The following is a 25,614-nucleotide window of genomic DNA, read 5'->3' on the forward strand; positions in this document are numbered from 1 at the left end:
AAATTAGCTGTTGCTTGGAGATACATGAATAGAATGTTCTAATGTAACCGAATGTTTTTCTTTCTAGCTTGAAAAATAAAAAATTAATACGGGACATTATAAAAAGAAATACAAGATACTATAAACAAAAGACACATTCTATTATTTTTAAACAATAATGAAGATATTTGTTGCCAAAATTTTACCAGATACTTTTAAATATCTTAACATTTATCAATCATTTACAAAGGTATATGTGTTTTATTAAAGCAATAAAAAATATTTTCAGTTGACGTCGAAAATAGGGTAAAAGTTTATTTCACAATATGACAAAAGTTTCATCTGAAAAAAGATATCTGTAAAAATATAATGATGATGCAATAAAGTTAAAAGAATATATTACTTTATTATGTATATATATATATATATACATAGCTTATATAGTAAAAAATGTATAATATCAATCTTGTAAACAAATGATTACTTGACTAAGTTATTTTGTTGCATAATATAGTATTAACACATTGAGATAGGTTATGGAAATAAATTATTTTCAAATAAAAATAGAATATAGTACATAGAGAGGTAGAATAAGAAAGGAAAAGACATAGTACACAGTTTTCACACTTATTGTGTACTATATATCAATACAAATAGGAAAAGAAATTTTTAAGTTATTTATTAAATGAATTACAAATTATTTTTGTTGTTACTAGCTTATTGATTTATGAAATTCAATTGACTCTTAGTTTCTAAAGAAAAAATTCATATTTTAAAAATATGTCATATTGACAATTTGTTAATAGATAAACAAGATCGACTGCTGTAAATAATTTTGGAACTATTAAAATACAATTAATATTTTTCAAAATTTTTAGAATTTTTAACGGAGTTAACAAAGAACTAATTGATAACAAAAAGAAATGAGAGGAAGTTTAATGTCTAAATCATTGATATACCTAACACGCTGTCAATGTACTCGGTTTTTATGAACGTTCGTAATGTGAAGGAAAAGACACATTTATATGTCAAGTACGCGATTTAGTTTTACCTATCTCAACTCACTATTAAAACAAATTTGTACGAACGTGTAAAATGGATTTTTTATTTTTGAGCACACAGTTATATGCTCGAAATACACTTCCATTAGTTTTATGAATATAATATCGTATCTGTAGGTTATAAATACCGAAAATTTATCTATTTGTCGTTCGATCAAATATTTATTCCCATTATGTTATCTCGAAAAAATAAGGATTTAAGAACAATAAAAGAGGGAGTTGTTGGTAAATATGTTAAAAAGGAAACTCCACCTGAAATGCCAAGTAAGTTGTCATTACTATTGTGTTACAAATAGTTTGTAAAAAGACAAACTTTTTTATAGCATTGATAAGTTTCTATGCTTCTTTTTTAATGTTTGTACTTTTTAACTGTTTCATTACTATTGTACCATTTTTAATGACAAAATACAATTTTTTTTATTTTTTATAATTATTATTTACTTTTAGTTATTAATGTATGGACAACAGAACCAAATAGAAGGACAAGGAATCGCAATAATCATCCAGCTATTCCTACATCCATGGTAAATAGCAATTGTGTATATTATATTTTTGTAGACAAATAAACACTAATTTTTATGTAGTCTATCCCACAACAACCCAGCATGGTACAAAAGTTTGGAAATACTAAGACAACAATGAGTGCAGTAGGTTTAGGAAGTCACGAAGGAAAGTATACTCCCAATAGTTCTGTCCCAGATTTAGCTCAAAGGTAATTTATGTTTCAAAATATGCAATCAAAACATATTTAAAACCAAAATGCAATATATTCCTTTAGATTTGCCAGTCTTTCTGTCAATACTAGTACAAGAGATGGGATGTCATCTCGTACTGCAACTCCGATGTATCATTCTGGACTCTCACCTGCCATATCTCATACTTATGTTAATCAGTATGCTGGATCTGAATATCATTTAGATCGGGTTCAAACGCCACAGATGCCTTATAAGCCATTTGACATTGATTCAGGTTATGACGACTATAATCATTCTGCATATCGTCACAACACAGGGTAGAAAAGTGTTATACTTAGCATTCCTAAAATTGTCAAAGTGTGACATGTTGTTTACATTTATGTTTTTAAGATATAGTCGTTGCCATTCAGAAAGATCAAGTTCTAGGAATGAACAGCAAGAAGAACTTCCTTTGCCTCCTGGATGGTCTGTGGATTTCACTCTCAGAGGTCGAAAGTACTATATAGATCATAACACAAAAACCACTCATTGGTCTCATCCTCTTGAAAAAGAAGGCTTACCAACAGGCTGGGAAAGAATTGAATCGCCTGAATATGGTGTTTATTACGTTAAGTAAGTTCTGTGGTAATTAAAAATTCAAAATACATGTTATAATTCTTATATAAAATTATATTATTTTTAGCCATATTACACGGCAAGCACAATACGAACATCCATGTTATCCTCATGAGATACAAGCAGTGCGCGTTGTATCACCTCCACGCCACACACATTTTCACTCTCACAGTGTTTTAGTTCCAGCTAACCCTTACCTTAATGAAGAAATACCTCATTGGTTATACGTATACAGTAGGGCATCGGTAGCATTAGATCGTAAATTGCGATGGGAACTTTTTCGTTTACCAGAACTTGATTGCTTTAATGCTATGCTTACTAGATTATATAAACAAGAATTAGAAGAGGTAGTCATGCGTTACGAAGAATACAGGTCTGATGAGTTTTATGTTTTTCATACAAAATGATTTTTTATATAATGTGTCACATAAATTCATTAATAATATTATCTTTTAGGTCTGCTTTGTTATGTGAGATGGAACAAAGATTAAAGGAATTAAATCCAGAAACTTCTGGAGCAGTTGCCTTGCGACAATCTCTTCCTTAATCAAAAGTATTTGTATATTATCAACGATTTTCTGTAATGTGAATGAAAGGAATTGAATAAATGTAATGTGAATAAACTGCGTTTATGAATATATCTGTTAATAAATTGAATTTGGTAAAAACGCTTTTGTAAATTCATTTTATTCTAGTTTAAAATTAATAACATCTTAAAGGTCTATGTTGCCACAGTATTTGTTTCATTTTCTTTATTTTCAGAAGTAGTGATACTAAATCCTTTGATTTCTAGAAATTCTACGTCTATATTTGCATCTTTCATTTTCTTCATGAATTTTTCTTCTGCAAAGATTTCAAATTTATTGAATGTAGTATATGCGTGCAACAATGTACGTTAAAAATATAATTTAAATTGTTAAATTTGTAATACGTACTCTTTTCTGCAGTATTAGGTATCTGGTCCTGAATTGAATAATAGAATGTAATTATAGCCATATTCCATGCAGTAAATGCATATATTGCGGCAAAACTTGATCGAATTCGTGTAGCCCTATCAGTTGGTAGACTTTGTTTTATTTTGTGTAGAAAGAACTTCCACATACTTTAGCTACTGTAACAATTATGGTTATATGTAAAAGACATAAAATTATTCGAAAATATAGCGAATTTAATCTAAAAAGATGGAACTTTACTTTGTCGTCTAACCTAATATTATATATAGTCTTTCTTAGAAAGTTAAGTTTATACAACTGTTTTAGTAAGAATAAGTAATTCTATAATATGTTATTTTTAAAAGTAAATTTGTACATATTTTTCGATATTTAGATTTTACGATCATGTTATTAACATCCTACTACGTTATATAGATTATCATTATGAAACACGAAAATGGACTGTGAACGCACAGCATAAGCAGGAATCGGAATTGTTACAAATCGACATATTCTGTACTTTAATTCTTGTAAAAATTTAATTTAACTTTCAATTACGTCGATATTTACGATATTATTAAATTTTAACTATATAACAATATAAAATATTTCCATGTAATTTTATTGCTTCCTATATTCTATATTTAAACAATTGTTATTCCACAAAAATCACGAATATCGTTAAAATAAGTATAAAAATTAAAAACTATTACAAAAATAAGCTGTAAAAAAAAGGAACTGTCTAAAATCTTTTATTTCATTATTATGAACAATTCTCATGCCTTTGCATTGGAGTAAATTTCCATTCCTATGTCTTAATCTTTATATTCTTATTAATATACATATATGTAGTAGATAGACATATGATATCAAAACAAAATTATAATTTCTAATTGTTAAACGCGTCACTTCGCGTTTACCTTCAACTTTATTAGCGAAGATATAAAAATATAAATACGTTTTTAATTATTAATATATTTTACATTAGCTACAACGCGATTAATCAAAGCGATAATTGGAAAATCACGAATTATACATACATAATTACACATACGGTTTGTACATACGGATTAAGATAAAATAATTTCTACTAAAATAGTTAGGATATGAAACGATGCTTAGCATTCATATAAATCTGTATGAATTTATGGATACGTCAACCTTGAAGGTTTTTCCTATCGTACAGCACTGGTTCCTATCGGAAAGTGGGATGTGATTGGTTGTGCGAACCCCAGACTGGAATGAGACAGTGGAATGGGATGTCTGGCAATCGAATAAAAGGGGAGGGAGGAGTAATTTCGCGCGTTGAACGGATACCGAATAATTTCGAAGAGATTCGCGAGTCACAGCGTCGTCTCGAGTAATCGGGCAGAGATCATTAAGTAGGCGAATCCGTCCATCAAAGCCCGACGAGATGTCCGTCATGGGAAAGGTAAGCATATTAACATTCTAATGCATTCAATCCGACATTGTTATATAGAGTTCTTGCTTTTATTATCAACCCTTTTATTTGTGATGGGATCGTGTCTTCAAGCAGCGAACAGAAATCCGCGTTGAATCTGCGTTGTTAGAATTTAATTTTTCCTCTATTATTTGAATCAACAAACAATTTCTCACCGTAAGAAAGAAATGTTCTTGATTTGAATCTGCTTTTACTCGGCCGGTCTCAGGTGAACCAATATAGACCTTCATCAACGTGCCGCTTGAAATCAGTAAACATCGCAAAATGTATGGGAGTATACATTATTTTAATTTAATTCTTCTTTTCGCTTTTAGCCAGTACTCTACTCCTATTGGCGGAGTTCTTGTTCGTGGAGAGTACGAATTGGTAACTAAAAAAGCATTATTTCTTTTTTCTCTTGAGATAAATAAATTTTTCGTATTTATACAAGCAGTCACATGTACTTTTTAACAGCATTGAATTTAAAAGAAATCCCCTATGACATAAAACCAGTTAGCTTGATAAAAAGTGGTGGAGAACAACATTCTAATGAATTCCGTGAGATCAATCCGATGGAGCAGGTGCCTGCACTTCATATTGACAATCACACGTTAATAGAATCTGTAAGTATTATCTGTAATTTTATTTATGTATGTTCATATAACATACATTATATATGTTCTAACGATGTCGATACTCAGAGGCAAAACAACAGCACGATTCAAATTGTCCTGTAGATCATGTGCCACTACAAGTATATAAACATTTATGCATATTTCTTTGTTATCCAATGACAATGTACTAAGTATGGAAAATTTTTTATTCTAGTTAAATATCTTGCAATACCTAGAAGAAACCAGACCACATCGACCTTTAATGCCTGCAGATCCAGTAAAACGAGCAAGAGTCAGAGAAATTTGCGAGGTTATTGCTAGTGGTATACAACCCTTGCAAAATTTAGTCGTGTTGATTTATGTTGGAGAAGAACGCAAGAAGGAATGGGCACAACACTGGATTACTAGAGGTTTAACAGGTATGTTAAGAAATAGGGAAAAAAGTATGAGTTTAGCTGTACATTGGTATAGATGCGATCAAGATTATTATGTTTCAGCTGTAGAAAAATTATTGTCATCCAGTGCAGGAAAGTACTGCGTAGGTGATGAAATCACGTTAGCAGACTGTTGTTTAATACCACAGATATTTAATGCAAGGAGGTTTCTCGTTGACCTACGACCTTTCCCAACGATTTTAAGGGTAGATCGTCATTTAGAGAATCACCCAGCCTTTACCGCTGCTCATCCAAACAATCAGCCTGATTGCCCACCAGAGGCAACCAAGTAGCAAGCAAGGCAGACCACCCTCTTCCTCTTCTAATTTATTAGAAATAGGAAGGGAGTGGTCCAATATGTTGTAGTTCTGTAGTGGCAAAAGGTGATGCAATTTGATTTTTAAAAAAGATATTAGCATATAATTATGTTAAAATGATAATAATATACGCCCTAATGTTGTATATTAATTAATTTTTAATACCATATGATGTAAATTAGTGAATTGAAATTTGCGAATACATCTATTTTTTAATCGTTTTCTAGGACTAAATTCTTTTGTTTAGTAGAAGTATACACCTTTTATCACTTATGAACTACCTTTAGGTACCGAAATGGTAAACAGTGTAACGTAGAGTATCGAACTCTATGACGATTTTCAGTTGTTTGTAAAACCGAATTCCGTGATATGATATCTGTTTCGGGTGAAAGAACGCACTGTACCATTTCTGTACTTAATCAGAGGATAAGAATGTTGGCCTGTTTTTATTTTTGTTATATTTTTTCATTGGTTTTTATATACATAGAATCAAAATTAACAAAATTCGTCTTCGTACAGTACTTACAATTATTTTGTAAAACGTACTGACCTATTATAAATAGGTTCTGTTGTCTGAAATCAAAAGTTTACTTTTTATACACTTACAATAATGTAATTTTTCAGTTACTTTTAGCTTACTTAGATTAAGGAGAAGTGTTGCTATTAAATAATATTAAATATAACTTGAAATTCTTTACCGAGTATAAAGTAGCAGATTTAACATCGCAGGTACACATACTCACATACATACACATTGAATAAACAAAGAAGTAAAGAGGAAACGTGTAATAAGGGAATGCAATCTGCTCAAACTCCGTAATAATATCGAGGAATGAAAAGTACAAATCAAATTCCTTTTTCTAAAGGTTTACCTTGAGTATGTTTCATTTTGCTCCGTACTATGTCAATCCATAAGTGAACATTTTCAAATAGTAGATACGAGGTAATTTCAATTTTACATATATTTTTAATGTTAAAAAATAGGAAGGTGTGCTCGATTTTAATATGTCGCACAAGCTCGTCACGTGTGTATTATTATTAAGATAGAATTATTCTTTTCAGCATTCCATGGGAAAGAAATTACATTTTAGATCTCAAAAATGATTTTTTACTCAACTCTATCAAATTGATAGAAAACAATAATTAAATAGAAATTTCGTAGGATATTTTTACGTTTCAATATTGAGCACACTTTGGAACTTTACACTATATTTTCTTGCGAAGAGTAATCTTTATATAGAGATACATTTTTTACTGTATCACCTATATTGTATAACTTTCATATATTTTGTAGTTTTATACACAAATGATACGTTTACTGTACAACAAAAGTCAAGACGAAACAGAATCGTGTGGCAAACTTTATCAATAACTTCGGCATTGTTCCTTATTGCCGGGTTCCTTCTTGCCATTACTTTCTACGGAAGTAAAAACTATCCTTGATTTATAAAGAAATCGTACGATGGCAAAAAGTTGGAAATTTGCAGCGTTTAAGAGAATACCGTATTATGTAAGAACGGGAGGGGGTTAGGGGGAACGTTTGTTTGCATGCTTCTGTCATGCAACGGTCTATCACATACATAGAGATAGTTTATAATTTATATTCTAACGTAAAGGTGAAGAAAGACGCAACATACACTTCGTATTTAGATATGTGCATTATGCAAACGTGTGATTAGATAATAACATATGTATATAATTTTTATACAACAAAAATTGGAATGTTACATGCGGAAAACAGTTTCAGCCATATTTTCGAGATGGCTGTTCGTACCGTGTCGACGAATATATCGCATGTCATATATTACAAAGTTTATAGAGCACGCATAAGGAAAGGATGCAAACAAGTGGTGCCCTTCGAGCGTAATCGCACAAAAAAGATTTTTATTTCTTCGTCGATCTCTCTGTTATCGAGGCATGTATCATGAAACACTTCGATAAATGCGACGTAAGATGCCAGTGGACATTAACAAAGTGTCGCGATAGCGAGGAAAAGAGAGAGCCTAACTTTTCTTTGTAACTCTCGTGATATTTGTTACTCTTTTAATAATAAAATATCGGAGCAAGAGAAATGGATAATTTTTATGAAAAATATTTGGAGAGAAAGAGAAAAAAAACCATCGAGCTACATTTGGCTTGAGGTAACGTAGGAGGAAAATTCGTGAAGTTAGTGTACAAATATTATTGCATCAAGCGATGATCTTTTTCGTGTTCGATGCGGTAGAAATGAATTCTCCATTTCTCTGGGGACTGGTACTTTTTCTTTTTAATTCGGGAGACCGATAACTATACTTTTAGCGCTTTTTCACTATTAGCTTGTTCGCCAACATGTGAGAGCCCGAAGCAGGAAAGTACGTAATAATAATGATAATTATAATAATAATTAGAATACTAACGGTAATAACGAATCAGTGAACATTTGTTTTACAAATTAACAGGAAAAAAGGGAAGTACGCAACATAGTATCACTGTATAGTCGGACGAACTAAGGGCAATAATGGTTGAACCAGATTAGGAGTTCATTTTACTGATGGTCCTAAGTAGAGTTTAGTTAGGTAGAGCAGCGTACACATTTGTAAAAGGATGCGTGAAGAAACTTTGTAGGAGCAAATGCGTGTATGTATTATAATAACGAATGCAAACGATACTTAATGAAAACATAAGCAAGGAAAGAATCACCGGTATGATACGCATAGATATTTTGTAAGTGAAAATGAATTATGTACGTTCACTGCTTATGAGGAATAATAAATTCTGTGTCATAGTGTATGTATATTAATTTGTAGATGCGAAGCTAAAAAAACGAAAAAAACGCTGTCAACAAAATATAAATACATTTGTGAATGTGCACTTATCATTCGAATAAAAAATACGTTTTGACTGTAGCCAGTATGGTTGATGTTTATTAACGCAATGAAATCACCGCGCTCTAAAACAAAAACAAAGATAGAAAAGAGAAAGGAGATGAATATAAACGAAACGAAGGAAAAGAAAAATAGGACACACAACTTACCCGGCAACAGAAGATATTTCGCATAATCACGATCGTATCGTCCCACCGCGAATTACTCCAAACGTAATCGGTAGACGGAAATTTAAAACTGAAACAGAGTTTAGCAAAATAACTGAGCAACAGCTAGAAGCGTGAAACTAAAAGGAAAAACGTCGATCCGCTTCACAAAGGTTTCATCGATATCGCTTTGTTCTCCTTATTTTTTTTTTCTTTTTTTTTTTCGAATAACACAAGCGCTCTCGTATCTCCTCTGTCTGAACTGGATTAATTTTCTTTCGTTTTCAATATCTTTATTACAAATCAATGGTGTAAAAAAATACATTCCCTTATCTATACTGACTAGTTAGAACAGCACGGGTTTTTCTATTTTGTACGCCGAATTTTGTTCGCTGACGAAATGCAAGGGTAACCGATCTAGTCGGTTCCTTTAGTGCCATATATATTCCGAATGATATGCTATTCCGAACGTGAGATACGTTTAACAAGAACAACAGCAACAACAATGCTCGCGATAGAACCGACACATAGCTAGAACGAGTACAATAGAACGACGATAACATTAAATATTAATCCAAGTTTAACGGTATTTTGTCTGCGCTTCTTCGTCGTTCGATATATGCTTCGAAAATATTGTACCTACGTAATTATTCGCACGTTCCTCCGGTTTAACGCGCGGTTCTCCGTGACGAAACGCGGGAGTAAACCAGAGGCAAGACATGCACGTGAACTTGATATCGCATATACAAACGCATTTGTTTTTCCTGTTTCTCCCGTTCGTGTATGTACATATAAAAGAACTTACAGACTAGTCGCGTAAAATTGTAAATTGTACATTATCGTATTTACAGGTACGCATGCTACCACTTAATATGAAGTGCGTGTTTTCATCTCTCGTGAGCTTTCTATCAAAATTTGGAAGGCTTCGTCGTAAGTCACAAGTGGAGCGAGACCGTGTCCGGTCAGACGGGAGACGCGCGAATCAATCGATTGGGAACCTTCCTAATTTCGACAAAATTACAATTGCACAGGATTCATTTGGACACCGTTATCGGAAACGAAACGGTAAATAGATAAAGAGAGAAAGAGGAAAAGAAAAGACGTTCCATCGACGAGGAACGTTTCTTTTTTTTCTTTTTTTTTTTTTTTTTTTTTTTTCTTCCTTTAAGGTAGAAACTTCTGCGATATATACTCGGAGAAACAGTCTTTGGTGAATGAAAGAGATAGAAAAAAAACGAGAAGAGAATGCGTATGACGATCATACAGCGACACTGAATGGACAGATGGATGGATCGATGGAGTAGATGGATGGAACGTGTGTGGCCAGGTCATGAAATGAAGAACAACAGAATGCATTTAATGAGCGATTGTTTATTATGCTCTTATGGTCACTTGTCATACAGGTAACGATGCTTTCTCATGAGTGAAAATAGTTAATATATTATGTTTAATATTTATAATTATTTAACATTGAATGGAATAACTCTGATGATGAAAGAATAACAATTTATGGATGCAAATAAATGTGATTAGAGTGTAAAGTAATTATTTAGAGTAAATTCAAATGCTGTGAACTAATTATATATACATATATAAAATATATATATATGTATATATAGTATAATATATACTTCATCAATAACAATCATAGTGTGGTGCCCAAGAGGTCACGGTTTCGGGTATACCCTACGTAAACTTTTAATAACAAGCAAAAATTATCAAATAAAAACGTAATCATTTTCGCGTCGTCGATCAAAAAAACAAAGACCTATTTTTTGTCTTCTTTCTCGTGTTCAGGCTTACAAGCCGTGTGATGCATGCTCGCTTGTCGTCGCGTTTATCGATCCGCACATCTCGGATTCATTTTGATTTTTCCCGATCGTTGATTGGTCGTTTGAATTTTGCCTCGAATAATCACGCTAATCGTCAGATTAAAATCATTTCTTTGGAAATCGAAAGAAACATTAACAAGAATATTGGAGAATATTAAAAAAAGAATGTCGAGTGGATTCTCGTCGCGTCGATAGGGAAAACACGAAAAACACTCCTCTCTATCGACTCGAGTGGAGAAGAGCTCGACGATTAATCGGCGCAACTTTCGCTTGCTCGTTTAGTTTTCAAATTAATCCATTTATATCGGTCTCACGAAATCGAAAAGGGTATCGCTTCTCGTACGGTAACGTCGAAAAAGCGGAGCGTTTTTGAAACGTTCAAATCCGAGGTGAGAATCGAAGTTAAAGAATCGTTTCCTCTCGCGAAAATACAATTGAACGTAACATTATAGAAAAAAGTAACGCAGCTTTTTGTGCTCGATACAATATAACAATCGTTTGTTTTGAAAGGAGTCGTAAAACACAAGGGACAAGTGTCTTGTCGTATGCTTAGTTTCCTGTCGTTCTTTTCCGAACTATCGTATGCAGAGCTACACGCGACATTCCCCTATTATTTTTTTTCTTTTCGTTTTCTTGTATACTTTCGTCTCTTTTTCTTGGAAAAAGACCGTGACAGAACAATCGTTTATTTATACGATCCATTTCACGGACAATCGATGCGCATCGACACACGTATCCAAACACGTGCATATCCCTTTTCTAATATATCGCTTAGATGATTCTCAATAATTAACAGCCCTATTATAGTTTCTCTTATCTTCTTCTTCTTCTTTTTTTTTTTTTTTTTTTCTTATCCGTTCAGAGAGTTTTACTCGCCAATCGGTATGTATATATATGTATATATATATATATATATACACATATACACAGGTGTATATATATGTAATCTTTCATCTCAAGAGAACACGCTATACTCTTCCATAATAATAATAATAATAATAATAGAGATTCTCTCTTTTTCTTGCGATAGTTAGATTTAACTATAGTTTCTCGCGAACTTCTGAAGCTGAATCGCAATACCCTTTTTCTAAGAGGCGAGTTCTCGTAATATATACATATACATATATACATACAGATATATATTAAAAAATACAATTTCGTTCGCTGCTCTTTTTATGCACCGTTTCCTCCTTTTTAATATATATCCTGACGAAATGAACAAACAAGAAAAAAAAAAACGAAACAAAACGTATGATCGACCGTGTAATACGTGCGTCAATTAAATCAGTCGGTCAAAGCGCGCGACGTATCGAATCGAAATGGATCTTTCTTTTCTTCCTTTTGATTATCATCGATCGATCGAATGCCAATTTAGCCGTATTTTCTTCTTTTACTTTCCCCCTCCCACTCCCCCAATCTATCTCGTTTATTTCTCGGTGATCGCGATATATGAAACGCACGAGGCACACGGTCGTCGTGTTCTTACTATTACTTTATAGCCAAAGGAATGTAAGGTACAATACTTGTGATCGTGTTCCATCAGTGACGAACGAATCTCTACTATGGTACCTCTTTCGCAGCCAGCTGCTCTTGAAATTCGAAATATTCGTGGAAGATAATGCTATTTATTTCATCTAATGTAACCGGCATCGTAATTCGGATACGATCCTTAGAAAGGTAAAGCACAACGCGCGGCACTGCGTTTCGCGTGAAACCCTCTATTATATATTTTTCATATTTTTTTTTTCGTTTTGTTTAAATCTTTCTTTTGCGTGTATAGGCATGCAACATTTCGCGTTATACAAGTGTACAATGTTCCTCTGTACGTGTATGCATATATGTATATGGGTATGTGTGTCTCTCTGTGTGTATGTATGTATGTATGTAAATGTGTGTATAATGACAACAAGTCGTTAATGAACATGAATGTGCACACATGCACCATCGCGGTGCACTATTTTTTTTTTTCTTCGCGACTTAGCGATTATTAATCTACTTATATTCAACAAGGTACTTAATAGTTTTTTTTTCTTCATCCTCATCATCATTATAATCCCCGAGCTGCTATGTGCTACTTCTACCTCAACAATAACGATTCTCATCCAAGTTCTTCGTTATTATTCTTCATTATTTTTTTTTTTTTTAATCTTTTTCTTTACATATGCTTACCGAAAATAATATACCGTGTATTAACAGTCTAACTCTAAGTCTCACCTCCAATAAAATAACATTACATACACTTTTGTACAACCCTCTTAATTACGCGTTAACGAATCTTCTAGTCGTTTAAATATGCTCTCTTATTAAGTTCCCCACTGTTCGCTCTTTTTCTCTTTGTCCTTTATTTAGTTATTTATATCTGTTTTCCTCTACTCTTTCTTTAAATAGTTTATCTCTCGAATAAATTCTTCCTCGGTTCTATTCGCTCTGCGTCTAGATATTCTGAATCATATTTTTTTTTCTTTTTCTTCAGACATTCGGCCATCCGCGATGAGAAGATTCTTCTTCTTCTTCCTTTTTTTTATTTTTTATTTTTTTTTTTATTTTTTTTTAGAGATTTAGTTATCGGTATGCATTGCTATTTTGAATACACTAACGAGGCTCGTCTCATTCTGTTCTTTTCTTTTTCTATGTACGCGGAGAGAAAGCTTCACTTTTCTTTTGTTCCTTTCTTTTTCTTTTTTTCCCTTTTTCGCTTCGCTTCGTAAGTGGCGTATTTTTCAATTGTACGACGATATCGGAGATCTGCGAATTTAGCATCTGCTCGATTTACGCAGAAGAAGACACAGTGCGGGCTGAACGATCGAAATTTGTATTACGTGTCGATGGGCGCGATATTTAATACTTTATCGGTAAATACTATGCACTAGAATCGACTAATGTCAGGATATTTTATCTTTTCTTTGAACTTGTCCAATTATAATTCTCGTCTCGCTATATTCGATTATCGTCCATCTTTTATTTTTTAGACAAAAATAAAAGCCTCTTTTCGTTTAATTCCACGCGTATCCCTATAATATATAGATCTCTCTCTTTCTCTATATATATCTTTTTCTTTTATATAAAATATTTACAGCCACTTTGTTATTTTCTTTTTATCCGCTTTGTATTGTTTTCTTTTTTTGTGTTGTATACTCTTTCCTTATTCTGCTCGTTTAAGGGCATTGCAATGCAGGTGTATCGTGAAATTTTAAGTTCGGCGAATTGAAACAAGAAAAAGAAAAAAAAAAAGAAGAAAGAGAAAGAAAAAACAAAAAGCGAAGCTTCAACGAAAATGAAAAAAGGAAGAGAAAGCAAAAATATCCAGTGGAACAATCGATGTTGCGAATGTTGTTCAAATGTTGTGCAACACACAGCAGTTAAAAATTTCACGTACAACAGCGTTTGAAATGGAAACATCTGACGAAGAACAAGTTATGACAATTCGTTTATGTCATCAATTGTTGATAAAGCTCGTTAATCTTTGTTCTCTCTACCTATAAATTATTAATTTTGCTATATTGTCGATCAATGCAATGCAATCGATTATTATTATTATTATTATTTCTTCATCCTCACCGTTTCATTTTTTACCATTTCTTCGACATCTATTATCGTATCTCTTACTGTATTAATACTTCTTAATGTAACGTTACATTTTACATCAATTCTTTATATTTCCCTTGACTATTGTTAATTTGTTCTATCGTTTAAACCTTTGATTATAGCGAACGATTGCGAAAAGTGGCAGTAAAAGAACGTTCCGAGAATATAACATTCTTAAAGAGTGCAAATGCAACGTTTCTTTACAAACAATGGCTCGAAAGACTGGAAAGAAAAGCGATTTGTGCTACGAAAATATCTTGTACAAAGGATTTTTTTCGTCCGATAATTCTTCACTTTTGTTCTACTCGTTTCAACGCGTATCGAACGTATCGAATCTAACATCAAGTGCAGACCGACAATAGGAGAAAAGAAAGTCAGCTTTCTCTCTGATTTGACAGACAACAAGAACAATTTCCAAACGAAACGCATTGCTCCTGTTCAAGAAACTGTTGCATTTTTTACAAAATTTCTAATTCCTCGTAGAATATGCATATATTATTTTATAAAATAAGAAGTTCGAACTTAGAGTTTTCAATCAATACGTATAGATCGACACAATATATACGCATATATATTGTATAGATATATATATAGATATATATATATATAAGCTCTATCTCGTCATCGTGATAATCAACATTAAAATCCCTCGACAGCTGTAAAACGATTCTTTGTACACTGCAGAAACTAAATAAGCATATACAGGTGTGTTTCATAATACTTTGTAACGATTTAATATATGCGTAATGAGAAATAAACGTATTCCGACTTTATTCAAAACAGCCTGCATAATCGCAGAATATACACATCTTTAACAACACGTTCTACCGTCAAAACGTCAACAAGTGTGGCTGATGGGATATCAATATGGCACTAAAGTGATTGGGTGGAGTGTGTAAATGTCGTGCGAAAGAATTTTTTTCATTTTTGTTTTCTCTGCTATCAAATATGTACCGATCCTTCGTTCGATCTTTCGTTCCTTACTTCTTTCCCTTTCATTCGTATCGGAATATTAATTTACATATGTAGTTAATGATAAATCATTACGTTACTCTCTTCCTTTAATCCCCCCTTTTTTAATTTGCCCCCCCCCCCTCCGCTATTTATTTCCGTTCTATACAGGTAAATGGAGTCTGTGCGAGTGGAGTGATGGATGATGGAACATGAATTACGATGTAGCCTAGCACACACAGCCAAGTAACGTGACACGCAAGCCACACCATCGTGGCGACGTGTGTCAAATTCAATTATAGTTACTGTAACAATAGTTCATATTAGAATTGAGGCGAGTCAATGCAATTCCTACAATTTCCCTGATTACTACACTACGTCTCCACGTGCGAGAGTATAATTATACATTTTTTACCCATTTCTGTAAATATTTTTTTTTTTGTCCTTTTATCGATCGATTATTGATTAAAACGTTGAACCTGTAATGACGACTTTTACAAGAGATTTAAGACACTACCTACACATCTATACTTAGTAATCGTGTACAACTATCCACGGCGCTCAACAACCATTCTCTGGCGCCGTGGTTTACCATGTTTATTATCATTAATTTTTTTTTTTCCATTACCTAAAGAATGATCGGATGAAATATATCTCAAACTGTACAAAACAAAGCGTCATATGAAATAAGATTCTCCTAAATGTGTGGCGACTGCCGGCTTAATTACTCTAACGATGTCCTCTCGTTAAACAACTCGTAGGTAACATAGACTGGCCAACCAATACTGTTCTTTTTTTTTTTTTTTTTTTGCCACATTGCATGGAGGTATTTTCGTATATCGTTATATCAAGCAACAATCGTCCAACACGCGAACAATAAAATTTAACACAATAATATGCAACCGTATAAAGGTGAATCCTATCTGTAAATGTGAAACAATCCAGAAGAAACGTATACGAACGATCGTTCTTCTCCGTTGGACGTTTATTTCTATGGAATTTTCTGCATCGACCGTTAATAGTTACGATTCAATGTATCGAACGATTTTAATTTCTTTCCTTATTACGTTATACGTCCTCTAAACCGATGAACACATGCGAACCGTAGCCCCGTAACATTTACGATATTTATAAAATACTAATATTGTACAGAGAGATGTATATAAACCGCTAAAGGAAATACTAATAGTAAACTGGCTGATCACTATAACTTGTAATATGTTTATCGCTTCGTTTCTTACCGATGGTGCAAGGAGAGTGAGTTAGTTCTTTTTTTCTTTCTTATCAAACGTTCCAAGCGATAACATTGGAAAATGGATATTGCGACATGCGATCCTCATAGAATTGAACATTTAACATCGACATCATCTTTTTATTATGTAGAATAAAACTGATCCGTCTTCTCGTTTCTCCTTGCTGATGAATCGTTATTCGCCATCGAGTTATTTTTCCCTGCACAAATAAATTCTATGATTTTACACACTACATACAGCAACGTATCGTGGCAATTTTCACGTACTTGATAGCTGATAAACACCTATCTCCCTCTCACCCAATTATTTTCCCTTCTTTTCTCTCTTTCACTCATTTCAACCTCATCACAGCTATCCTTATACATAATCTGTTCTACTAAGGAATGTGTTTACTGAGAAAAACCGTAACCTAATCTAGTTATCCCGTGCTACCTACAAGTTGTTTGTCATAGAGATTTACTTGAAAGAGATTTACTTACACGTTCTTATTCTTCCTATTTTTCCTTCCGTTTCTTTTCGTTAATGTGCATATTACAAGTTTGACATACGTACAGACTCTGTTCGAATAGAAAAATGATAATTGCTGTTTGATTTCAATTACAGGAAATGACATAAGGAACCTTTATAAGGATTATTCTCCGATGTAACCGATAATATTAGAAACATTGTAATTTTAGTAATGGTATATTCAAATGATCAAGCATGTTTTCGTTTTTTTAAACGTGATGACCAGAAAACAATCATTCATCGTGTTTTGTTGCTTATATATACTACACATAAAAAAAAGGAAAAAAAAATGTTACAGAAGAAATATTCTACGTGACAAAAGTCTATTTCACTTCACTGTAATAATATCGATGTTACTTGTAACAAGCACAAAATATATCAACATTCTTGTGACGAAAATCGAATGAAAAATTTGTTTTCTTCATCTATTTATATAAGTTGACTGCAATACTAGATTTAGATACATTAGTACGAATAATCATATGAGAGTCAGAAATGACAAAAGTACGAATCGATGTGTGTAAATGAAAATGGTATAAAATCTGTTTTCCTTTGAAAATCTTGGCCTGTCCAAATCAATTGGAACACACCTGCCTACCGGCAGTCAGAAAAAGTGTGAATTATAAAATAGAGATAGAGAGAAAGTGACGATAGGATAAAATTAAGAAACCGCCAATGATAGATCTAATGTGATGATACGTATAATTAGCGAAGAAAAAGTACTGCATATACGGATGCAATAGAGAAATATTATGCTGCCATTAATATTAATAGCGCAATGGCTATATTAAAATAAAGTGATTTATAAATTAAGTTAATGGTACACGTGACGTTCGTAACATGTTCTATTAAAGTTTTTTTTTTTTTCAAATAGATCTATCTACAGCAATCTAACAATAGTTTGCATCTTTATCGTATCTGTGACTTCTTTCTCAATGTATTTGGGCAACACAGTGAAGTTTAATCAATAGTTCACATACAATTTATGAATAAACATAAAATTATGTTTTACGTACGCGGACGCAAATATTTTGTCAACAATGTTTATAATATCATTTCATTACTTATATTATATCTTTTATATATTATATTTATATATGTATATATATATAGAATATATATGTGTATACATATATATATATAAATATACACATATATGTCATTTATATTTTAGATAATATGAATTCTCTTTTATTTAATAATCTAATTCGAACTTTTCAAGTATATATAGATGCATCTGTTATATACATATATATATTATATATATAATATAATATATAATATATATATTTACTCTTTTTCTCTCTGTGTGTAATATATTATTACTCATGTTATGCGATATTTATGAATATACAAGTTATTTTTAAAGAGCGGTGAGCCAGCGTCTCCAGCTATGAATTGTACTCATGTACACTTATATATTTCATTTGACGCTACAGCTAACGTTTTCAGATACTTTAACTAAACCCATTATTGATTACTGCCTATCCCTTATATCACCCTTTCCTAATACCTACCCCCCCCCAAAAAACAATGATTTGAAACGTCTGTTATTAGTAGATGCTGTATCCTCTTTCTTATCTAGCAATGAAATATAAGCTGTTTGCTCTTTTGTTTATAATATTGATAATTATTATCAACATAAACGAAGTTTCTAGCTAAAATCCATTCCCTATCTAAAGATTTGATTCAGTGTCAAAGTGCAGTTGTTAAAAATCTGTCAAAGATTTGGTTGTCTTAAATAGAATTCCTCATAAAGCAGTATCATACAGAACCCAAGGATGTATGACATGACTGCTGACCATGACAGACACTTCTTACGTAAAACTGAACGTATGTATGTATTTATGTATGTATGTATGTAGAAATCTTAATTTGCTGCGTTTTCATCAGAATACATTAATCATTGCATAGAAAAGAATTGAAAGCACTAGCGAATGGAATATTTTGCTCAAAAAATATTTCACGATTAAACTATTGAAAACAGATGTATATAAATATAAATATCTCTACATGACGAAAATAATTATATTCATGCTGCTATAATATAAAGGAATGACAAAAACAAATTTCTATGTCACAGCTTTTGCTTTGCAAGGTGTCATGAAATATATCTTATTAATTCAAATTGTATTCAACTGATATACCTTGAAACTAAAAATAATTAGACAAAAGTTTTAATGTACAACACGTGTTAATCATACCAAAATATTACATGAGAGGATCTTTTTGATTCAGTGATGAATCGAGTTATTCTTATCTTAGCATCCTAGTATAATGAATCCTCTGTTCCTAAGGTATGAGTAAGGAAGAATGAGACTTGATGTTTATATACTTCTGGGTACATTAATCTAAATACTATAAGATATAATTTGATGAAGATTTTGAGAAATAAAGACTTTGGGATTCAGAATAAAACTTGGCAATAAAGTATTATGTTATTCATTTAACTGGACCAGCCAGCATTGTAAATATATAAATATATGTTTATACATAGAATAGCTTTCCCTTTGTATGTATATTTATCCTCCAGCCAAGTTATTTCTGCTTTACATATGTAAGATCTTTGGTTTTGCCAAGGTATTACTCTGTACTCAAGAAAACTTGCTCATATAGCATGTTAATCGTTCAATCGGCCTAATCATTTCATAGCTCAAGGAACAGTTCAATACAATAATTTGCAACATCATTTTATGGAAATGAATATAATTTGATCTGCACGATACACATTAAAATACTAATTCCTCAGATCGAAGTCATTCAATTTGTGAGTTCTGTATGACCTTCTAACTAAAAATATCTTTCATATTAGTACTAAGATTATGCTCCTATAAAAAAAAAAGAAAAAAAAATAGATTTATTTTTATGAAACGAAACAATTACCCATGTAACATTGTTGTCTTGACCTTCCAAGAACAACTATGGCCAAATTGTGCCATTTCGTTTCTAATGTAATCGTAATTTCATCATGTCTTCTTTCAATATCCTATACCATACAACTAGATATATTATGTAACTCTGATGTGGTACGTGTATTATTTGTGATAAAGTCCCGTAACGTGGTGTATCACAGAACAATTGTAGTAGTTATCATTTAACATATAATATTTATATATCATAATAATCTTAAAAGATAGATAAATGTTGACGAATCATGATGGATGCATGAACAGTGATGTGAGAATGCAAGCGCTATAGTGATGTAGCGATAGATGACAACGGGTGGTAGGTGGTAGTGGACGAGTGTTTCAAGAAGGGAAGAGAGAGCTACCGCAGCATCACCTCAAGATGTGAAAAGATGAATAACGGAGCTCAATAATGGGGATGAACAAAAGTGCTGTACTTGAAATCAATGGATCATATTGGCGAGGGCATTCTGACGTGCTCGTTTTGCTTCCTCTTCACTGATCCTCTGCTCAATTAAATATTGAGCAGTGCCGATTGCATTAGGATAACCCGTGATAGTCACTATGCGGTTCCTGGTACCAGGAGCGAACATGCCCTTCTTAGAGATTTGTATGTTGGCGCCACTTAGGTGCTGAATCTCAATGAGGGCACGACCACCGGGTCCCAGAATAGCTCCCACTATAACCTCTGCAATTTCTATGTCTACTTTCTTGGTCTCCTTGTTGTTGGCGTCTACCTGTGTAGGACTCTTACTTACAAGTGATAACTGGTTAGTGCCAAGGCCAAACGAATTGTTGTTTAGATGAATAGCACTGGCAGCTGTGTTGTTTTGTCTGAATGGATCAAAAGGCTCGTATCTGTCAAGAGTATTACGTGGTGTGGGAGACGTAGATCCAAGAGCAGGAACTGTTCCAATTGGCCCAAATACGCCGCCATTGTTATTCGAACCATTTGCTGTTGTAGTGCTATCCATAGGATTTCCAAGGTAACCCATACTAGAAGGCATTCCGATTCCCATTCCGAGAAGATTATATTTAGCAAGTGTAGCGATAGCAGACAAAATTTCGCTAGCAGCAGGTTCCGAAAAACCTGCCGTTCGTAAATTTAATTTTATATGTTCCAACAATTGCGTTGTCACTGGTGCTGTACCTGCTGTAATTGCAGCTCCTAAATTCAAGTTCAAGCTTAATCCAGCACCATTCAAGAGACTCACTGTGAACAAACGTAAGTCACAATTTAGTGACTATCACACCTTAATCCTGAAAATATATTACACGTTTTTTATGTTACTAGAAATGTTACCTGTATTGATGCCAGCCGTAGAAGTATACGTGGGAGTGCTTGTAGGTGCTTGAGCATAAGGACTGCCTGTGGGATTGTAATTAGCTACAGGACCACTAACATCGGCATAACTAACATTTGGACATGTTCCACTATGCGGATCATCTGCCACTTTTGCTAATATCATCATTAATGCATTACGGTTATTCTCTTTCTCTCCAATTACCGTTATACATCTTTCTTGCAAAGACACGTCTTTTGCCTTCTGACTTATTTGAACGTACGAGCCACATTCTTCTTTTATTTGTTTAATGTAATTTCCAGCTTTACCTATTATCATGCCTGCAGTGCTGTTAGGTACCAAAATTTTTACCTAAAATATTACATTAAACATTACATGTAAATAAAAAAAATGTTAGCTTTCCTTATTGCAATCAATAGATATATGACAAGAACATTTTTGGTTGTGCATTTCTAATTAATACAAAAGCAGTTAGTTAGTAAAAAAAAGCATAGTAGGTCACTATTAACAAAAACAAATTCAATGACACAATATTTGTTTAATATCTGACAAATATACATGTATAAATATTCTAGTATGCTAAACATACATAAAAAGCATATACGTATGTAAACAAAGCTTTTTACCTGTTTGTCCCTCTCTGCAGTAGTCTTCCCTGATTCAAAGTCAACGGTTGTCTTTAATGTGAGATCTGGTTTCTCACGAATTTTATCCATAATAAAGTCCATAACTGCCATTATAGCTTCTAAACTACCCGTAATTAAACATACTCTTTCTGTTGTTCCTGTACATCGCATAAAATTGTATGCAAATACTGTCATACCACCTTGTACTAACAAATACAGCATAAGGGAATATTTTCAGTCTACCTGGGTAGAAATCGTGGGATTTAGACATTTTGACCCTGGCTCCTGTATCTTTTTGTAATTGGGCAATTGTATCGCCTCCTTTTCCAATGATTGCTCCAGCAGCCACGCCAGGGACCAATACTTTGAGGTGATATGTTCCATCTCCCCCTATAAAGTTAAAAAAAAAAAGAAATTATTACATTAATCGAACGACAGATGGTATGAAGACACATAAATTATAAATTAGTACATAACAGAGTACAAAAGGTGAAAAGTTACAATTTTTAAAACATTGAATTCAGTAAGAAATGATATTTATTACACTAACATAAACAGTTAGAGAAAAATACAAATTTAACACAGTCTTTACAAAACATATACACATTGAAAGCACTTCAAATTTTTTTACGGAAATCACAGTAATTTCTAATTCATTAAAAGATAAATTGAATGAAAGTGAAATATCAATATTGAACTTGAAAGATAAAGGTAGCTTCTCGTGCGACTTTGGAACGTTTTTCACCAAACTAATATGTTATTCTGTGATTGGCGTTCAAACTTGTGACTTTTGATTGGTTCCTAAATCGGTGGAACGCGAAATCATGCGTACTCACGGGCACGCGAGCGCAGGGAGACCAATATCAACGAGCACGCAGCACGAGTCACGAAAAAGTGTCGGGTAATCGGTGGACGAAGGATAGGGAAGTGCAATGCGGAAAGACACAAAGTTTTGATGCGTTGAAGGCAAACAGCTGTTTGACAGATGGAAGCCCTGTGCGCTCACTCGGTTCGCATCGACCTTGACCCGCAACCTCGGTAGCGGAACGGTGTGCCTGACAACTCACCGATACGCCACATCCTAGTAACTGCCACTCAACGGGTAGCAGGCGCGTTCCTTAGTACGCCGCTTTCGCGACAACGGCGGCACTGCACTACGAGAATACGCCAGAGAAAAGGTACACAATATGCGTACGGATGGAACAAGGTGTAGGTCACTTCCAGCGAATCTTGCCGCGAACTTAGCGGTTGCACGTCCGATGAAACGGGCGCGACAGGGACGAAGTTGCAGAGTCACGGACCGTGATCGACAGCCACCGCAGCAGCGATTCTCCATTAACGACGTTCACAGGCACAACCGCCCACGCAGGAATAATGACGACGATGACGGCCACGATGACAGCAGAGACAGCCACAACGACAACGTCGACGACGACAAAAACGATAAGGATGACGAACAGGAAAATAAGGGCAATGTTGACGATTACGGTGATAGGGGGAAGGGTGGAGGGGAGAGGCGACAGCGAAGACGAAAACGACAATGACAATGGTGACGTTGACGATAATAAAATGACCGTCAACGCGTAAAAACACCGTTACAGGTGTTGCGTGAGTTGGCGCTTACGATACGAGGCAAGGAAATAGCGAAGAAATAGGGAAAATAGGGGAGATGAGAGACGGAAAAAGAGAAGGAGACGTGGCACGAGAGGATGCGCGAACCGCTGTGCGGTGCACCGTGTTCGCGTTCTCGCCTCCGTGTACACGTTCGCCAGGCTTCGAAGTGGGAAACGAAAGGGAACGGTCGTAGCGAGCGATCGCTATGTCAACAGCAGCACCAGCGACAAGATTGTCAAAGGCGTGCGAGAGAGTAAAAAGCATCGCAGGCAAGAGAGAGAACAGTGAAAAAAAGAGAGAGCGAGAGAAAGAGAGAGAAGGAGAGAGAAAATCATTGTGAGTGTACTTTATCGTATGTATAGGAAGATTGGTGAAGGTGCGTAGGGAAGCTTAGACCGCGACAGTCGATAAAAATGATTGACAACGCGCAATTAAAATACCTGATCCGTAATGAGACCTCTTCGTCGCGCCATTTTCCGCGTCACAATCAAGCGGCCGCTTCCTGGAGTCTGCAATCTCCGGGGAGGGACACGTCTCCATTCCTGAGTCGGCAGCCATCTTGTCTTTTCGGTCGGGCACGCCAAGAGAAACGAGGAGAGAGAGGTAGAGTAAGAGAGAGATGTACTTTGACACAGAGACGATAGTCGCGACCGGTGGCAAGTGTCGTTCAAAGCAAGCGAAGGGAGACGCACCACACACGGACCGGACGAACGAATGAACGTACGCACGACCACGATAGGTTTAAGCGGAAGGGAGATGACGGACATATAGACACACGTATAGACGAACGAACAAACGACGAAAGCCCTCGCGGGGTACCGCGTCTCACTGGCGACTGCTCGCGGCTGCCTTGCCAACCAGCTGGTTGATACTCGATGGTGTGTGCCTCGGCCCTCGCGTTCCTCTCTCGCTCACTCTGTCTCCCTCGCTCTTGTACCACTTCGGATCACCAGTTAGACTCTCTTCTTCTAACTAGCCCTCGCGGGCTCCGTTCTGCAGGAACGTACTGTTCAACGTACACCAGGGGCGTCTTATTTCGGGCCCTTATGCATTCATGCATATACTCTTCCATCTTTTAACCAAAAATTCCATCGTTACGACAAACACGCATTTATACGCTCGTCTCTCACTTTATACTTCTTATTAATTTCAAAGCGTAGTCTCGTTGATTTAACTTCGTTTCTTCTGTTGATAATAACAATGTAACATTATATTACATAATTTATTGCATTTCTTTCCCACCTTTATAAACTCGTCTGACCGATTTAACATTTCGTCACAAGCGAGTTAATGGTTTCTAATACGTATCACGACCGATCTACCGTGAATCAGAATTAGCTGAACGAATCGCTATCGATTGATTTTACTGCTAACCATCATACAGTTACAGTTGCGACTTACCGTGGCATGTTGCATTTATCGTATGTATCTATAAGTAATGCGAGGATGTCGTAAACGGTACTAATTTGAATTTCATGTATTTAATCCGCTATGTTAAAAGATATTGTTCCTATTAAGAGAAAACCGTCTATATCATAAAAATATTTTTCCTGTCAAGGACGTTAATCTTGTTGGTGCGCACTGCAGTATGACATCATAGTTCATGTGCAAGTGAATAAGATGCATTTGATTTCCTAGCGATGATTTCAAAACTACGATCATAGTCGCTTATCACGATCATGCATGATGTTTAGATCAATTTTTATCAACGAATATAGATGCTACTACGGTATTGCACGATGATTCGGTTTATTATTCAAATATCGATTAATTATTGAGAATATTTATGAATATTGATGATAAATTGAAGTCGATGTATGCCGTCGCATACCTTCAAAACTAACTTTCTGTTTGTCAAAACAATCATTGACTTTAAGATATGGAAATAATGGGATCCGTTACATCTAGTCAGTCGAAAGGGAAACAGCCATTTTTCTT

General features: G+C 34.2%; 3 protein-coding genes and 1 long non-coding RNA gene across 9 annotated transcripts; 2 read left to right on the forward strand and 2 right to left on the reverse strand.

The window, feature by feature from the left end:
- The first annotated feature begins 438 nt into the window (after window positions 1-438).
- On the forward strand, window positions 439-2,949 carry LOC132912804 (scaffold protein salvador-like). 3 transcript variants are annotated; one of them, XM_060970567.1, is made up of 7 exons: window positions 439-1,304; window positions 1,488-1,564; window positions 1,645-1,752; window positions 1,819-2,052; window positions 2,126-2,347; window positions 2,418-2,723; window positions 2,807-2,949. In XM_060970567.1, exons 1-7 carry the CDS (start codon window positions 1,272-1,274, stop codon window positions 2,895-2,897), a joined length of 1,071 nt encoding a protein of 356 aa, XP_060826550.1. In that variant the 5' UTR covers window positions 439-1,271; the 3' UTR covers window positions 2,898-2,949. The 3 variants fall into 3 exon arrangements, with proteins under 3 accessions (XP_060826550.1, XP_060826549.1, XP_060826547.1); XM_060970566.1 differs by having other exon boundaries at window positions 442-1,304; window positions 1,625-1,752; window positions 2,132-2,347; XM_060970564.1 differs by having other exon boundaries at window positions 444-1,304; window positions 1,625-1,752.
- Window positions 2,950-2,990: 41 nt separating this feature from the next.
- Window positions 2,991-3,850, reverse strand: LOC132912842 (uncharacterized). The gene is made up of 3 exons (XR_009659280.1): window positions 3,544-3,850; window positions 3,286-3,461; window positions 2,991-3,193 (listed from the first exon to the last, which is right to left on the reverse strand). It is a non-coding gene; the product is annotated as an uncharacterized LOC132912842 (long non-coding RNA).
- A 670-nt stretch (window positions 3,851-4,520) lies between these two features.
- LOC132912826 (probable maleylacetoacetate isomerase 2) lies at window positions 4,521-9,084 on the forward strand. The gene is made up of 5 exons (XM_060970605.1): window positions 4,521-4,714; window positions 5,059-5,110; window positions 5,198-5,346; window positions 5,552-5,756; window positions 5,835-9,084. The coding sequence occupies exons 1-5, from the start codon at window positions 4,697-4,699 to the stop codon at window positions 6,062-6,064; spliced, it is 654 nt and encodes a 217-aa protein (XP_060826588.1). The 5' UTR covers window positions 4,521-4,696; the 3' UTR covers window positions 6,065-9,084.
- Window positions 9,085-12,658: 3,574 nt separating this feature from the next.
- Window positions 12,659-24,505, reverse strand: LOC132912796 (RNA-binding protein Pasilla). Of its 4 annotated transcripts, XM_060970547.1 has the most exons (6): window positions 24,117-24,504; window positions 22,306-22,452; window positions 22,063-22,220; window positions 21,436-21,787; window positions 20,891-21,345; window positions 20,677-20,820 (listed from the first exon to the last, which is right to left on the reverse strand). In XM_060970547.1, the coding sequence occupies exons 1-6, from the start codon at window positions 24,232-24,234 to the stop codon at window positions 20,812-20,814; spliced, it is 1,239 nt and encodes a 412-aa protein (XP_060826530.1). In that variant the 5' UTR covers window positions 24,235-24,504; the 3' UTR covers window positions 20,677-20,811. The 4 variants fall into 4 exon arrangements, with proteins under 4 accessions (XP_060826527.1, XP_060826528.1, XP_060826529.1 ...); XM_060970544.1 differs by having other exon boundaries at window positions 12,659-21,345; window positions 24,117-24,505; XM_060970545.1 differs by lacking the exon at window positions 24,117-24,504 and adding an exon at window positions 23,130-23,270 and having other exon boundaries at window positions 12,659-21,345.
- Between the last annotated feature and the right edge of the window lie 1,109 nt (window positions 24,506-25,614).

Source organism: Bombus pascuorum, chromosome 12 (assembly GCF_905332965.1).
Source record: "Bombus pascuorum chromosome 12, iyBomPasc1.1, whole genome shotgun sequence".
Lineage (NCBI taxonomy): Eukaryota > Metazoa > Arthropoda > Insecta > Hymenoptera > Apidae > Bombus > Bombus pascuorum.

Coding starts and splice junctions, on each gene's coding strand:
- LOC132912804 (XM_060970564.1), top strand. CDS start 1,214: ATGTTATCTCGAAAAAATAAGGATTTAAGAACAATAAAAGAGGGAGTT. Junction 1,565..1,624: donor CAGCTATTCCTACATCCATG/GTAAATAGCAAT, acceptor ATTTTTATGTAG/TCTATCCCACAACAACCCAG. Junction 2,348..2,417: donor TATGGTGTTTATTACGTTAA/GTAAGTTCTGTG, acceptor TATTATTTTTAG/CCATATTACACGGCAAGCAC.
- LOC132912826 (XM_060970605.1), top strand. Junction 5,111..5,197: donor TTCGTGGAGAGTACGAATTG/GTAACTAAAAAA, acceptor ACTTTTTAACAG/CATTGAATTTAAAAGAAATC. Junction 5,347..5,551: donor ATCACACGTTAATAGAATCT/GTAAGTATTATC, acceptor TTTTTATTCTAG/TTAAATATCTTGCAATACCT.
- LOC132912796 (XM_060970544.1), bottom strand. CDS start 24,234: ATGGCTGCCGACTCAGGAATGGAGACGTGTCCCTCCCCGGAGATTGCA. Junction 21,788..22,062: donor CTGCAGAGAGGGACAAACAG/GTAAAAAGCTTT, acceptor GTAATATTTTAG/GTAAAAATTTTGGTACCTAA. Junction 21,346..21,435: donor TACGGCTGGCATCAATACAG/GTAACATTTCTA, acceptor GTTTGTTCACAG/TGAGTCTCTTGAATGGTGCT.